This window comes from Miniopterus schreibersii (genome assembly GCF_964146895.1).
Source record: "Miniopterus schreibersii genome assembly, chromosome: 1".
Lineage (NCBI taxonomy): Eukaryota > Metazoa > Chordata > Mammalia > Chiroptera > Miniopteridae > Miniopterus > Miniopterus schreibersii.
Genome location: NC_138101.1, coordinates 26811769 through 26828629, shown reverse-complemented (window position 1 = coordinate 26828629; position 16861 = coordinate 26811769). Strand labels below are relative to the sequence as shown.

The 16861-nt window shown below is 40.1% G+C and overlaps 1 protein-coding gene across 3 annotated transcripts in view; it reads left to right on the top strand.

The window, feature by feature from the left end:
- CORIN (corin, serine peptidase) overlaps positions 1–16861 on the top strand; it is a 179065-nt gene that overhangs the window by 51598 nt on the left and 110606 nt on the right. For all 3 annotated transcript variants that reach the window (XM_081139845.1, XM_081139846.1, XM_081139847.1), the window contains exon 4: positions 3258–3465. In XM_081139845.1, coding sequence (XP_080995971.1) covers positions 3258–3465 — 208 coding nt within the window. The remainder of the gene's footprint in view (positions 1–3257; positions 3466–16861) is intronic.

Genomic DNA, 16861 nt, shown 5'->3' with positions numbered 1-16861 from the left:
CTGTTAGAACTTGTTGCATGTGCCAGCGTTAGGCATTGCGTAAAAGTCATTTAATCCTCACAATAACCCTATAGCACAGATATTGTTGTCCCCATTTTGCAGATAGGAAACTGATAAACAGAGAAATCTGGTAACTTCTCAGAGGCTACACAAAGATAGAATGATAAAGGCAGGATTTGAATCAGATGGTGGAACCACCATACTATGTATGGGAAAGATGTTTTACAAACTTGAAAATGCCATACAGGTTTGAATTATTGTTAATAGTCAATCACTCATAGTTCTAGGATAGATAATTACATGGGGACAAGATGTGTAGTTCTTTTAAAATTAATGAAAAGCGACTGATAGATAAAGATGTGTCAGTTGAAATATTACATCTTGTTTAGTTCTGTGGAATGTGAATAATTAATTTACAATAAAATATTGACCCCTCACTGTGTTACGACCTTGCCACACTACATATTTGTTGAATGAATGAATTACATCAGGCTATGAGGCTTTAGCTAACATTTAATCATCTTAGAACCAAGTGGTACGGATATGAATGAGAGAATGACACACATAGATATGTGTAGGATGTGAAAGGCGGAAGCTTGGCCAGAGACTTTCACAAGAGACTTGAGGTTGCATTAAAAATGTTAAGTGTGGAATATATGAAAATATATAGAAAATATTAAAACCCAAATGTCATGATTCTTCTGGCAAGCATAGCTTACTCTTATTTAACTCTGGTAATTTACACCGCATTACACTAGGGACTTACATTTTTATTTCTGCACAAATTAGCAAGACATTGGCTTTCCTATGCCTTGTCTATGTAAAGACTTATAAATGTCACAAATGACTCAGTAAGAAAATATGTCTTACTTTCGTCTCCTTTATTTCTCTTATGAGAAATAAAAGTTACCATGTTTGGATTCAAAGATGTTTACAGAGTTAGTTAAGAAGCCAGAGGAGGCCCTGTCTTTAGCTCTCTGTTCCTTCTTATCTCTCTGTAACCCTCTTACAGACCTTCCAAAGAACACGGTATCTTTTCAGATTGTTTTTTCCCGAAATCATTCTGGCAAAATGTCACTTTTAGTGTGAGTTATCTAGAATGAAGAATGAACTTCATTATTCCACTCTGCTGATGTCGTCCTGACCTGGGCTGACTGTGTAGTACAGCCAGGAATGGACACTGAGCGTGCCCAATCCTAATTGTCCCCGGCTGAGGATGGGTAACCCATTTTTAACAGCAGATGCATTGTTTTCTTTGAGAAAGTGTAGCTTTTACAAATCTTGGGGAAGCCATCTATTGCTGGAATCAAAAAAGGTTCATTAAAATATTTTACAATGGATGAAGGAACTTTACAGTTTTTAAAATGAAATAGTACATTTGGCAGAATGACACAGTAGGAAAAAATAGCCTTCGGGATCAGAAAGACCTGGTTTCATTTTCAACTCTACAACTTAAAATGTGTGTAACCTTGAATCCTTTCTTACCCTCATTGAATCTGCGTCATCATCTGTAAAATGGGAATAAGAAGAGCATTTCCACATTGGTGTGGGAGGGTTAAATAAAGGGCTGTATAAAAAGTACCTGGCAAACACCCTGCCACCTAGAAGGCACTCCAGGATCTGTTATCTATTTCTTAATCTTTAAATTGGTTTATATTTACTATAAAACGGTAACTGGAAATGAAATTTAAATATCTTTTATATTAGAGACAACTTGGTTTATTTCAGCTTTTGTAGCAAAGTAAATTTATCTCAACCTCTCCTCTCTCTGAATTGTATGTTTTTCTTGAACATCAGCAGTATGAAGGCATTGTCTTAAGTCCTTTATCTCCATTGACAGCCCTATGATTAACATTAGTATTAAATTGACTCTACAGATTAGGTGGTTATACAGGTGAAGTAATTTCCCCAAGGTCACACCGCCTGTGGGTGCCGGGGTTTGGACCCAGGCTCAGTGCAGCCTCCTGGCTTCTCTTCCTCTCCTTGGAGTGAGCGAGCTGTCGCTTTGACAGTTAGAGTATCTGCTCCCACTCTTGGCAGCTGCAACCCTTGTCTTCACCCCACTCCCCTCGGAGCCCTGCAGCCTTCTAGCGCCCAGGTCTTTCCGTTCATCTTTCCCGAGCCTTTTACTTTGTCAGCACATTTCCCTTTCTTTCCTGCGTATGGTGGCCTCGTGCTAGGAGCAGCAGAGCATGCGTGAGGATAACAGGACATACAGCTTTTATTTTTAAAATCACTTTCAATTCTTATTTTTTATTTAAAACACATGAAAGTTACCTAACAAAAATATTTTAGGAAGGTAGCTCAAAGTCAAATAGTTATATTTTATTAAATTAAAATTATTCATCTCTTATAGCTTGTTTTAAAAATCACCTGAGTAACATTTTTACCTTTTTTTTTTTTTTTTTTAAACAAAGTGCTCCCCCAATAGTTCCAGTCCCCTGGGTGGAAAAGGTGAAGGGACTGAGAAGTACAGATTGGTAGTTACCCAGTAGTCACGGGGATGTAAAGTGCAGCAGTAAAGTCCATGAGACCCAGACCGTGCACCTTTTAGGAGAAAGGCAGGGCGGCTCCTCCTCTTGTTCTTTCACCTGCTGCAGGAGAGTCCAGAGCGGAGTCCAAGGTAGGACTCAGTCTGTGGAGGGGACAGGACAGGATGACTCCCTAGGCCCTGGGACACTCTAGGGAACAGATGATTGAAAACAATAGCAGCATGAGCCCTCAACACTAGTGCCCTCAGGTCTCATCTGGCCTTTTCATATCTGCTTCCATCTTGTTTAATAAGAAACCCTTTCGTGTGAAGACTTTGTTCCATTTCATTGCCTCATTCACTCGGGAAATGACTACTGGGTGTCTACTGTTTGGATTCCCAGTGGTTTCTCTTTTTACCATCTTTTCAACCGATTGTTGATTGTTTACATGAATATAATTCTGCTCAGAAAAACTCATATTTAAAACATGAAATTTTCTGTATATCATAAATAAGACAATTCAAGTAAAACTGCCCATTACTGAGTGTTTTTTAAATGAACTTATAAACATTAATAGCCAATAATATACAATCCACGGCAAGGATTCAGCATTCCTTGGATGTCATCTCCTTATGGTAAATAGTTTTTTGGGACAGCCTGTATAATCAGTTTTATTTATATAATATATTTTACTTTATGAACACATTGACCTTTCATATCAAATGAATTTGTAAACCTGTAATTCCGATGTGTCTGCTCCTAAATGGAATTATCCTGACTTCCCAGGTGCCTGCGTGAACATCACCCACAGCCACTGTCAGATGTTGCCCTACCACACCACGCCAGCCTCTCCCGCCCCCATGGTGAAAGACATGGATGTGGAGAAGTTCCTCAAGTTCTTCATGTACCTCCATCGCTTCGGCTGCTATCAGTATATCATGCTTTTTGGCTGTAGCCTTGCCTTCCCCGAGTGCGTCAGTGATGGTGATGACAGGTATTTTGGAACCAAAATCATTCCGTGATGAGTCAGTTGCAGCAAAAGTGTCTGAGAGGAACAAAATTACCCCAAGCTACCACATTTTGTTGTTGTTGTTGAAGGAGGAAAATACCCACAACAGCCCCACACCAGTCATAGCCAGTTGTAATTCTTTTAAACTGGAAATGTTTTGAAAACCTGGAATAATTTTATTAATGGGAAGAAATTATTCAGTATGTTAGATTGATGCTATCAGCTGTGATAGTAGCTATTTCAGGGAGGGACTGGCAGAGACAGCATCCTCAAAGGGGTGATGGAAAAGCGTTTATTGAAGGGACTATTTATGGAGGTGTGGTTGGCTTAAGAGAACAAATAACTGATGGGAGGCACCAGGGCCCCATAATAAGTGGATGCAGTTCCACCACTCGGGGCTTGAAAGGGGAAGAGCGTGGGCAGCACCGGGAGGGAGTTCTAGGTATGGGTGGGTCGGGGGGTCTCCCGACAGGCCAAGTGCTGCGACCCCAACCAGAGGACTGCAGAGAGAAGGAATAGATACCCTGACCTCACTCTCCTCCTGCCCTTCCATCTGCCAGGGCCTCCCACCACTGAACTCACCAACAACCATCGCGCAACTGTAGGCAATGAATGGGAGCTCAATAGATAAGATCCAAAAATCTCATCTAAATATCATCAGCTCACAAGCCTCATATCTCATCGTTTAAATCAGGTATTAGTGAGATGCTTGGTGAGTTTCATGGTCAACACTGGAGCTCAGAGCAGGGCGAGGAGGGCGAAGGGTTGATGCAGAGGGACTGAGACTATATCAAATAGGGTTAGAAATAATTTTCAATAAAGGTAAATCAATGAAGAGCATGTCAGGGAATATCTGACATACTAAGTATTCATTTTAAAAGCATATGTTAAAATAATAATCACAATTATTATCTGAATTGAAATGTTAGGAAGTTTTCAGAATAGTAATGTTAGAATGAATTGCATTTTCAAGTGCAAGTAGATTGCATGTTATGTGTACTAATTTAATTAGTGCGTAAAAGATAACTTTCAGTAGGCAAAGCCATTTATTATTTGAACTGGAAAAAGCCTGCATTGCCATAGACTAAATACTAGTTAGAATAGAAGTAGTAGATTCTGGACTGTAGAAGTAAGTAAAGAACTATTAGCAGGCACAGCATTCAGGAAAGTTTTGCTGGAAAGCACTGTCTGTAGAGGGTGCCTTCATGGTAACAGAGAGGCTCTGTTAGGTCTTTCCAGGGGTGAGAGTATAGATGGTAGTGAGGGGGCCCCTTATGTCCCTAGAATGATGGCAGTATGGCAGGGTGGTCGAATTCATTTCCTAGGGCTGCCAGAACAAATGACTACAGCTGGGTGGCTTCCACCACAGAAATGTATTCTCTCACATTTCTACAAGCTGTAAGTCCAAGATCTGGCAGAGCCATGGCCCCTCTGGGGATTTCAGGATGGGGGCTGAGTGACTCCCTTCCTTCCTTTGTCAGCCTCTGGTGGTTTCAGGCCTTCCTTGACTTGCAGCCACATGCCAAGGAAGTCTCTGGCTCTGGCTCCAGTCTCCATCCTCACATGGCCTTCCCTTCTGCATTTGTGTCTTCTCTTCTGTCTCTTATGGGGGCACTTGTCATTGGGTATAGTATTAACCTAAGATGATCTCATCTTCTCAAGGTCCTTAACTTAATGACATCCACAATGACCTTTTTACCAAATAAGGTCGCATTCAAGGTTCCCAGGGTTAGGACATGGACATATCTTTTTGGGGCCACCATTGACCATACTGCAGTGGCTGAGAAAGCAGGCGATGGAGCCACATGCCTGAGACTTTTCATCTGTAAAATGGAGATAACAGTTGTATTTACTTTACGAAGTTCACGTTAGGTTTAAATGACAGAGAGTTTGGAATAGTGCCTGGCTTTTAGAAACAGCTCAATAGATGTCAGTAATAGTTATCACATAGTGGATTGAAAAGAAGGGGAAGTACTGATAAAATTGAGGACACAAAAAGTATTTATAACATATGCTAAGTATTGAAAGATTGGAAAATAAACATAGAATACTATATGGATTAAAAGAAATTTAGGTAGAATACTCAAGGCTGCTAGAGCTGGATTCTAATTCCATTTCTCCTGAATTTCAAACAATTTCACTTACATCTCTTTGCTTTACTTTCCTGTGGACTGGCGTGTGCACAAACAAGACAATGAAAGAGAGAGCTTTCGGCTTCCAGGAGACGCTTATTTCACTTTGATCATCGTTATTGTAATTCAGTCTCAGCTCTCAATTAAATTAGTTGCAAAATTCTAGGTAAGTGGCTCACAGTCTTCAGGGCACTCTTAGGTAAAATTTGTTTTTCTCCTGACCTGGTTTGTCCTAAGAAGTGCTCTCATGTGAGAGTTTTCCAATTTCTGTTATAATGGGTAATAATTTATAGTCGGTTTTCAGATATTTTTCAGGGACTCATGCTATTTTCTGTTATTACATTTATCATCACATTTAATTGTATAATTACACTTTCAGACCAATTACTTCCTACTATCACTTATCATGTGCACAGGACCTACAAGCTAAATTCAATAAGCACAATAAGTTTGAAAAAAGTAAAACATATTATGGAAAATAATTCTAAAGTTGAACATATTTTTCTTATATTACACTACAGTGAATACTTTTATATTAATTTTCTCTACTATTCAAATAACAAAAAATTGCTTATATTCCATCCTAGAAAAAATAGCTACTTGATAACATTTAAAAATTAACTTAAAAAGATAGAGTGGGATGCCTAAATCATATAGTTTTTAACTTGATTCCTTTGAGACCTCAGATACTCATTAAAACTACATCATATAACAGTGAACTTTAACAGTGTCCATTTTAGACTAGGTTGCACTTTAATAAACGTGTGTGTCATGCACTATATAACAGGCTAATTGAAATAGAGTATACTTTATATGGATTCAGTGAAATGTAGCTCAAAATATGGAGATTTAGCTGATAAACCATCTGGGTAACCCTAAAACCATGTGGGATAGAAGGAGTAGCTTAGAAATATCAGCAAGTAGCTGGAGAGAAATTCATAATTCCCGGGCCAGGAGAACAAAGGTTTCTAGATGGCCTGATGCACAGGTACACTGGAGGTGTCTGCGTCTGAAAGAGGAAGCAGGTGTTGCAGCCCCATTATTTGGATGAGTAACCATCACCCTTTCTCACCTTGTTAAGTAACAGGTGCATAACTTGATCAAAGCTTGGAGGGGGGTTAATTTGGCCTGGAACATCCAGCTTTGGCTTTGCTTCTAGAAGACACCCAGGAGACCCTGCTGATTGTCATCACCCTCCTCACATCTTCTAATTCTTTGCAGAGAAACTCTGCTCATGAAATGAGGCCTTAACATTAAACACTTGACGTGTTTTGCTATTGATTTTCCCCTCTGGGGTGTTGCTTTGCTGCTGGCTCCTTAGCAGAAATTCTTAAAATCTGTGGAAATAAATAAAAATTTTATATAGCCACACGACTAGAGATTAAAGATTATATCTCTGTACTGTACTTGATCCATGTAGGATTGCTAGGAGGGTCAAATGCGTTTCTTCAAGTGATCTTTTCAAAAGCCCTATACTTTTTTCCAAATAAGTATGTTCATTGGAGATTAGAGAATTTATCTGGTGACTGCAGAGAATGTGCTTGAAAAACTAGGGGCAGATGAAACCTGATTCCTTATAGCTCTGCCAGTTGTCAGTTATAAGACCTTGGGAACTTTCATTAGCCTTTCTGACCCTCAGTTTCTTCATCTCCGTTGGATACTGATCATACCCACTTCATAGAGTTTGTGTGTATTAAACATGGCTTACATAAGGTGCTCATACGTGGTCTACACTGTCTGGTACACAGTAACTTCTCTGTGAATAGTAAGTACTGTTATTGCTGTAGGACTCAGGGATGGTGCGTGAGTTTCTGGGAGGGTATAAACTTCATCTCCTCTTTCAGAGATGCAAGATTTACATATTTTTCTCACTCTTCCCACCTTCTAATTAATTTTCTACTTAGCTGCCAAAGTGATCATTTAAAAATACAAATTAGCTCTGGCTGGTGTGGCTCGGTTGGTTGGAGCAGCATCCCAGACACCGAAAGGTCGCGGGTTTGATTCCCAGTCAGGGCATAAGCCCAGGGTGTGGGTCTGATCCCTAGTCAGGGTGAGCATGGGAGGCAACAGCCTATGTTTCTCTCTCTCTCCGTCTCCCTTCCTCTCTCTCAAAAATCAATAAAAACATGTCCTAGGGTGGGGGTTTAGAAACCCCCACAAATTAGATGATGTCATTCCCCTGCCTCTACTCTTTCTAGGGCTTTCCATTGGATATAGATTACAAGCTAATGGTTTGGAAGCCTTCCCTGCTCCCCTAGTGTCATCAGCTCTGCCCCAGCTGCAGTGATCTTTCTGTTTCTCAGAAATGCCAACTTTCTCATTTCAATTGCACATGTTGTTCCCTTTACCTTTAAGGATCTATCCCTCCCGCTAAGCCCTCTGCTCAGAAGACATCTCTGCAGAGAAACCTCCTCTGACTACCCTCGCTGGCTGCCCTGCTCTCTTTCATTGCTGCCTGGCTGTGTCTCTTTTTGCTCTGTGTATGTCGTCGGTCTTACTTTATACACTCCACAGTGGCAGAGCTTGACTTTGTACATCATTCTGTACCCGGTGTTCAGAACGGTGCCCCACACATAGTAGGTGCTCAATAAATATTTATAGGAATGAATAAGTAAATAAACTCATCATTTAGGGAGCCCTTCTAAATGTCTAGGTAAATGGGGGTTCAAAATATGTCAGCTGTTGTTGTACGTTGCTTACTGTAATTCACATGGTCCTGAAAGTTCACGTATAAATCAAATTTTATACATATAAAGCGAATAACAATTTTAAATGGAGTTAGATGGTATTCCCAGAAATGATTTAGCTTCTTTCTGAGTGAGCTTCAGATGGCAGAACAACCAGCTGAAATATAGTAACTTGCTCTTTTCAAGCTGTCTAAATCCTGGACCTAATACATGAGGAAGCACTGAATTATTTCTGAGGATTGGCCTGGGGCTCAGCACTTTCTTTTTAGTATTGACTACACGCACTCAGTTAAAAAGACTTTACAGGTCAACAGTAGTTGAAAACCTTAGACTTAAGGTTTAGATAAAGAGCAGAAGCAAAACACTTATAAAGTGTCCAGAGAATAATGACCAGGATCACGATTCGAATCTGTCCATGTAAAGAACAGCTGAGGAACCTGGGGGTGGGAGCCCGGGATGCACTGCGAACATCCTCAAACGCTTCTGGCCTGGCCTGGAAGAGGGGGCACACCTTTTCTGTATGTTTCCACGGGGCCAAGATGGAACCAATAATTGAAAGTCACAGAGAAATAAATTCTCATTTAACAAAAGTAAGAACCTTTTGGGTAATAAATTTGTCTACATGTGGAATTGTTGTCTCAGGAAATGATGAGTTATTATCATTGGAGGTAATGAAACCAACTATTGAGAACTTACTGGAGACATTTCAACAAAGAATCTAGCATCTTTTGCTAAATTAGTTTTTTGTTGAATTAAAGGGCAGGTCCATTTGTAGTGGCCCATTGCACTTGTTTGAGGGAGTTCTAAACACTTATGGAAAAAAGAGTAGCCCTGGCCTGTGGGCTTAGCTGGTTGGAAAGTCATCCCGTGCACCGAAGGCTGAGGGTTCGATTCCTGGTCAGGGCACATGCTCAGGTTGTGGGTTCGATTACATGCGCAGGAGGCAACCAATAGAAGAGATGCTTCTCTCTCTCTTTCCCTCTCCCTCTGTGTCTTACCAGAATCAATGGAAAATATGTCCTCGGGTGAGCATTAAAAAAAAGAGGAATTAAATTTACCATAACTTTTCTCAAGGATACTTTACATTTGCACTGGGAATAATAATGAGAGGATCCAGCGGGGGCTTTGTGGTGGGCTGTCTTCATGCCCATGGAGAGTATCTATGTCTTCACGCCCATGGAGAGTATCTAGTAACAACCGATGGTCACCCAACTGCCTTCCGAAAGGACGGGCTGAATTCACTGCAGGACTTCGGTTTTGCCACCTGGTGTTTGCCAGTGGGGACCCTCCCGTCCAAAGCCCCCTTTCTCTCCATTTGACTCTCGGGTTTTCACCTAAATAAATGTTAAACAAATATTTAAAGTGTATCACCTTGGGGAGGTGCTAAATTATCTACTTGGAACACCTGTGTATCCTGGGTGCCTTGGCTCGTGCTCAGAGTTAAACAGTTTATGGTGGAAAATAGAACTTCTGACCTGTCAATATCTGTCCCACTGTCACCCTGTTTCTCACCCTTAATTCTGTGAGTTTTGATTCTAAAACTCTGATAATAAATCAGGACTGGAACTCTGCTATGTTGCTATCTTCCATTCGCTGTAGGTTCATCTTTTGAACTTTTGCTTTTGCTAAAATCCTGATAGGTAAATAAAAGTTCGAGGCATATTTTTGGTTCAGCCACTAGGCAAGAAGAAAAAATATGTTAAAAGAAACAAGAGATATTTAAAATTTCCTTTTCAGAAGGCACAGTTTGTTAATTTCTTATAAATGCCCTAAACATCCTTTTAGAAGCAGCCGAGTTTCCTGGAAAAACGATCCTGCGTTTCAGTTCTCATTATTTAAAGTTACTGTAAAAGTTTCCTGTCATTTCAAACACACAATTGATACGTTTTTCCTCTTGTGACTCCATCATATTACTAAAATGGCCATAATACTGAGATGGCTTTGAGCTGAGTAATCCACATAGGCGCCAAAGTTGTTATTGGAATGAATTTTTAAAAGCTATTTGCTATGTGAGAATTGTAAAGCCCTGTCCCTCACCATCCAATTTATACTCACAATTTCTACTACCGCATATAATATTATATTGCCACACTATTTTTGAGTTGAATTTTACTGATAATGTTTTAATGAAAAAGTAACAAATTTGTCCACTTATAATGTCATTTTAGAAGGCTTACTGTGTTCTTAAATATGTTATTTTACAAGACGGCATGTGCCCATCTCCCATGTAAATGCAACCCCGAAATCATCTAAAAAGCAAGTTGGGAAATAGAGTTTGATTTAAAACATTTTTTGAAGATTTCAGAAGTTATATAAAGTCAACATAAGCTTTATTCTTTTTTTTCTAAATGGAGATTAATTACATACTGCTAATTCATTTTACTAAAGCTTTTATTTATGTCCCAAGAACTCTGCAGTGGCACATTTGGGAATAAATGCAAGCATTACAGAATTAAAATTTTTTTATAATCATAATTTTTAAAAAATAATATACATCAGTAGGCAAAGAAAAAAGATAAGCTTAGTTGCTATCACCAACTAACTATTCTGAAAGTCATTTGCCACTTCCTTCCCTGATTTTACCTGCTACCCTGGAAACAGGGGTCTTTTATTATTATTTCTAATTATTATTATTTTTAATCCTCACCTGAGAATATGTTTATTGATTTTAGAGAGGGAGGAAGGGAAAGAGAGAGCATAACATTGATGTGAGAGAGAAACATCAATTGGTTGCCTCCCTTACGCTCCCTGACCTGGGAGCAGACCCGCAACCTTTTGGTGTGTGGGACAATGATCCAACCAATGAGCCACCCGGCCAGGGCAACAGCAGTCACTTAGCCACGCCAGTGCTGGCCACCTCGCTGTTTAGGTGGCCGGTTACATCATAGTTGCTTTTCAGCCTCAGGCAACACAGATTGAAAATGCATTTTGGCAGTATACATAAAATATCAGTGATAAGTAAGGTTCCATTTTATGAGCCAAAATGGCTCCACATGTGGGTAATATAAAGTCAGATAACTCATGTCACTTTTATTTTACAAAGATGTAAAGCTAGAGAATCAGGCCATGACAGCTCAAGTCTTTCTGAACATGCCTTGTCATGTCACTCACAGTGTCTCAAGCTCAGTGAATTAGTTTGTTGACTTTTCAGCTCAATAATTCCTTGGTATTATGTGGATGTGGCTGGAATTTAGATTCAATACTTGTGATTCAATTCATTCAAAAATCTGTATTAAAGGTGCCATTTCATGATGTGCAAAAATCAAAACAGCTGCAAAAAGAATTTAACAATTGCAAGTTTCTTTGGTGATTTGTTAATCCTGTATCCCATGGGCCCTGGTGAGTATGCCAAGTAGTAATGAGAACCAGGTTCATGCCGGTTAGAAGGGTATAGAATTTTATATTCTCTTTCAGGGGTGGTTGTGTGGTTTTACATCATTCACACCCATCTTAATTTAAGCTGTGTTTATCTGTTGGTATTTCCTCAAGTTTCTCTATTTTAAGGGTGACACCCTGCTCTTGGCCTCTAAGTGAGACATTTAATTGTAGGGTTTTCATCCATAGCAATTTTACTGACATTTTCCTCTTACATGGGAATTATTTCAAGACTGAATAGCACGTGTAGAATTTGCTGACCTGATAGGGAGGGGATCAGGTGAGCTGGGACAGTGTGAGCTCTTATGCAGCCCAGGAAGTTGGCAGTTAGATAGTGATGGCTCTGCTCCCGGCCTTGCTACTGATAGCTTAATTCCAAGCAGGCCACCAAATTACCCTCTGAATGTGATTCATTCATTTCTCTAATAAATATTTATGGGCTGATGACTGTACACACTAGGGATACAGCAACAGATAAAACAGACAAGAATTCTTGACCTCATGGAGCTTATATTACATTGGAAGGAGAAATTACATAGGCAATGAGCAAATAAATAGGTAGCAAATAAATAAATAAATAATGTAGATCAGATAGTGGTAAGAGCAATGGAAAATAATCCAGCAAGGAGGCTTTGGGAGAGTCAGAGAATGGTGGCAAGAGATGCAATTTTAAGCAGAGTGTTGTTCAAGAATACCTCACTGAGATTACATTTGATCCATCAGGATAGAGTCATCTAGAAGGTGAGGGAGACCCAGATATTCTGAATGTCCTGTGGTCACTGACCTAAGTGGGAAAGACGGCCTGATGGAATCGGTCCTGTAAGCAGATACTGTTGGCTCAGATATTAGTGTTGAGGGCGTAGACGTAAGGGAGGGGTAGATGGTATTGCCACGCACATTCAGAGCTTGAGGGAGATCCCTCTCAGCTTCAGACATCAGCTCATTCAACAAGGGTGCTAGAAAGTTATCGATTTATTTATTATTATTTGTGGATACACTTATTAGCACCCACAATGTACCAGGCGTACCATTTGATGTGGGGGATGTAGAGATGAAAAACACACAATTTTGACTTCAAGAGACTCAGCATAATAGGGAATCAGAAAGGAAAATAATAAAATGGCTGTACAATGTGATCAGTTTACAAGGTGTGGAAGTAACACAGAGAGGAAGGAAGAACTCTTTTCATCTGGCACTATTAGAAAAGGCTACTTCCAGGGGGGCAATAACAGTTGAATTGGATTTTAGAGGATGAATAGAAGTTTGTCATGTGGAAAAGGTGGAAAAAGAAGGCATTTCAGGTAGAGAATTAGCCTAGATCTACTGTCTGTTAATGAAGCTACAACTAGTTTAATTTTACTAGAATATAAAACGGGGAGAGAACAAATGGATTTGAGGATGTTTGAGGAAGTAAAATTAGCAGTACTTCATGATTAATTTCACATAAATGGTGGGGTTGAGGGTGAAGCAAAGGTTTTGGGATTTGAGCACTTGGGTAGATGATATTACCACCAACAAAATCATGCATGTCAAAGGGGCAGTGGTGCTGGGAGATAATGAATTAACACCGACATAATGCCTTGATCTGGTTCAAGAAGTGCAAGACAGTAATTTTCCTTTCAATGGAGATAAAAACAGCTGTCCTTCTGTAGGAGATGACATGATTTATACATTCATCCAGTGGTGTGCTGGTAACGGGCTCCCTGAAAACAAAACAAAACAAAACTGTCATTTGTAGCATTTGCTGATTTCTGTGGTAGAAGCACTCCTAACAGATTTCAAGCGAACCAGAGTTTAAGGATTTCTGGCACAACACCGCACTTTATCTTTGACTGGTATTTGCTAAGCTCCCGCTGGGTGTGATGCATGCAGTGTGCCGCCTGTTTCTCACCGGCCTCCCCATATCCACTTCCCACCTTCCTCTGTCGGAAGGCTTTCAGATGGCTACTTTCTTGCTTCCTGTGGGGCTCAGCCAATGGAGCCACCGACAGGACATCAGAATGTAAGAAGAGAGTCGGTTGGGTAGCGATCCCTTAGTTTCTTCTTTGCCAGGTTACCCAGGCTGCTTGCATCCCATTAGGAGAGGCTATGGCTCCTATCAGGCAGCTTCCCCACGTGGCTCTCTGTAAGTTCTATTTTCTGCCCCTTCCCTTTGTTCCTGAAGTCTGGGATGCTAACAGCAACCTGTCCCAGCAGACTGCACTGACCCTGTTTTTTAAAGTTGCAGACTGATCTGACCCCCAAATAGCCTGACTTCTATTATTTCTCCTCAGATCTGAGAGACAATGACATGTACAAACATTTCCGTGAGCACTTTTCTACTTCCATGTCTAGTGAAGGTGGGAACCAAGGAAACCTCTTTCTGGCCACTCTTACACCCCATCTTATGAGGTGTCTGAAGGCCACCAGAACATGCTGACATAGAAAGCTGGAGTTGTTGGTCCATCACAGAGAGAACAGGCCATCTGTTGCTTCTCTGTGTTTCCCATCAGTGGAGATGAATTCAGGCTCCTGTGTCATTTGTAGACTTTTGTCCCTGTGTTACATGTGGCTCATGTTTGTGAAGAGAGGCCAGCTAGGTGAGGCATTTTGGAGCAGTGGACTGGAGTCATAGTAACTGCCTATGTGATCTCCTTTTTAAGTTTCAGATTTCTCACAATGTAAAAAGAAGAAATAGGGGTAAGTTATCTTGCAAAACCCTTCCAGCATTAACATTCTCCTCAAGACTAAGGCCTGCAGCTCTAGGAGCCCCCTGTGACTATGACTTTTTTTTTTTTTTTTTAAGTTCTATTGATTTCAGAGAGAGGAAGGGAGAGGGAGAGAGATAGAAACATCAGTGATGAGAGAAAGTCATTGATCGGCTGCCTCCTGTATGATCCCCGATAGAATCGAGGCTGCAACCCAGACATGTGCCCTGACCAGGAATCAAACCATGACCTCCTGGTTTGTAGATCAACGCTCAACCACTAAGCCACGCTGGCTTGGTGATTATGACTTTGTAAACATTGCTCACTGAACAACTCAGCCTAACAAAGACAGATTCAGAAATATGTTTTTAAAAAAATGATTGTGTGAGTCTCATCAATGAATAGACATCTAACTCAATAGCTTGCCTCTGACCAAGTGAGATACCAAAGAAAAGTATATCAGTTACCCACTGCTGCAAAGCACATTACTGCATGCACACTTAGCAGCTTAAAATAGCACATATCTATTATCTCATAGTTTCTGTGGATCTGGAATCTGGCAGTAACTTACCTGGGTCCTCTGCTTCAGGGTCTGTTATATGGGTACAATCAAGGTGTTGGCCAGGATTGGAGTCTTATTTGAAGGCTTGACTGGGGAAGGATCCACTTTACAGCTCATGTGATTGTTGGAAGAATTTCAGTTCTTCAAGAGCTGTTGGACTGTGAGCCTCAGTTTCCAGCTGGCTGTTGGCCTCCCCAATATGGCAATTTGCTTCATCAAAGCTAGTAAGGGAGAGAGTCTGCTAGCAATAGAGAAATCACAATCTTACTCTTATTTATGATGGAAATGACATTCCATTGTTGGTTGGAAACAAGTCACTAGACCAGCCCACACTCAAAGGGAGGGGCTTATGCAGGGCTTGAGTACCAGGAGGCAGGGGTTATTGGGGACCATCTTAGAGTCTGCCTGCCACAAAGACTCTTTTTTTTTTTTTTTTTTTTTAATGGAAAAAAGGAAAAGGGTTTTTCCCGAGCTCTCCTAATATATTTAAAGGTCAATTTTTCTGCCAAACATAAAAAGTGACAATTAAGTGTGATGTGGGATACTGAATGAAGATGTTAGGGATATTTGAACAAGGTCCTTAATTTAGTGAAAGATATTGTACCGATGTTAATTTCCTGGTTCTGATCATTTCTGTGGTTGTGTAAGGTGTTAGCCTTGAGGGAGCTGGGATGCAGAATATGTCAAAACTTTCTGTACTATTTTCGTAACTTTTCTGTAGGTCAAAAAGTAGTTTGAAAGTTAGAAAAAGCGATTTGTAAAACTTTAAAATTCCTACTTATATAAGCCTATATTGCAGCTATAGCTTATTCAATAATTTTAACATTAGGTCTTATCAGAATTTTGTTTTTGCTGATGAAATCTGAAGTTTTTTGGGGGGATGGAGATATGTTTAAAAGGGCATAATAAAGAAAAAAATCTGTAATTTTTTTGGTACATAAATTTAAAAACGTTTGGTAGATAAATATGCTTAAAAATATTTAGGCAAAATCTCCAAGTTCTTTTTTTTAATCCTCACTTGAGGATATTTTTTCCATTGCTTTTCAGTGAGAGTGGAAGGGAGAGAGAGAGAGAAACATCGATGTGAGAGAGACACATCAATTGGTTGCCTCCCACAAGAACCCTGACCACAACCAGGGCCAGGGAATGAGCCTGCAAGTGAGGTATATGCTCTTGGCTGAAATCGAACCCGGGACCTTTCAGTCTCAGGGCCGATGCTCTAACCACTGGGCAAGATGGGCTAGGGCATCCGAGTTTTTTATAGATAAATCTCTTTAGAACATCCTTCCTGATGGAAATACAATAAAAATCTCACTATCACTACCTAGTATAACTAATTATATATTTGTTTTCTGCTTGAACTTTAGTTGAAACATGTTAGAGACTTTGCATGACACCAACTGCACTTCACACATCAATTTAAAATAATCACCATTTCTAAAATAGTATTTGATAGCCAGATCCGACTCCTGCTTGTGCCGAGCACTGTTTTCAGATGTCGGTCTGCTTGTTGCTTAGATATAGACACTTATGTTCCAAAATAGTGTGGTCTATCTCTCCACACTGTTCCATGTGATGAAAGCAAAACACTTCAGCCCCTCAGAGGCCGTTGAATGTCATGTAAAGCAAGAGCAAATGGCTCCTCGTTTGCTCCCTGTTCGAAAGGGCTGCTAGTTATTAATACTCTCTCACTATTTCACTTGTCCTGGCCCAGCAATTTAAAGCTTATGGGTCTCCGTTGGTTACACCTCTTAAGAGAGCTATTTGGAAACACTCTAGACATTTTTCTTAGGACCTATTTTTAGAATGGAAGGCCTAATGGTATTTTAATGCCTCTATATATTCCCAGAACCAATCTCGAGAAAAAAAAAAAATGTCTGTTACCTTTTGAAATTTAGCAAAGCTGGTGGGATTATCATTGCTCCTCTGAGAAGCATT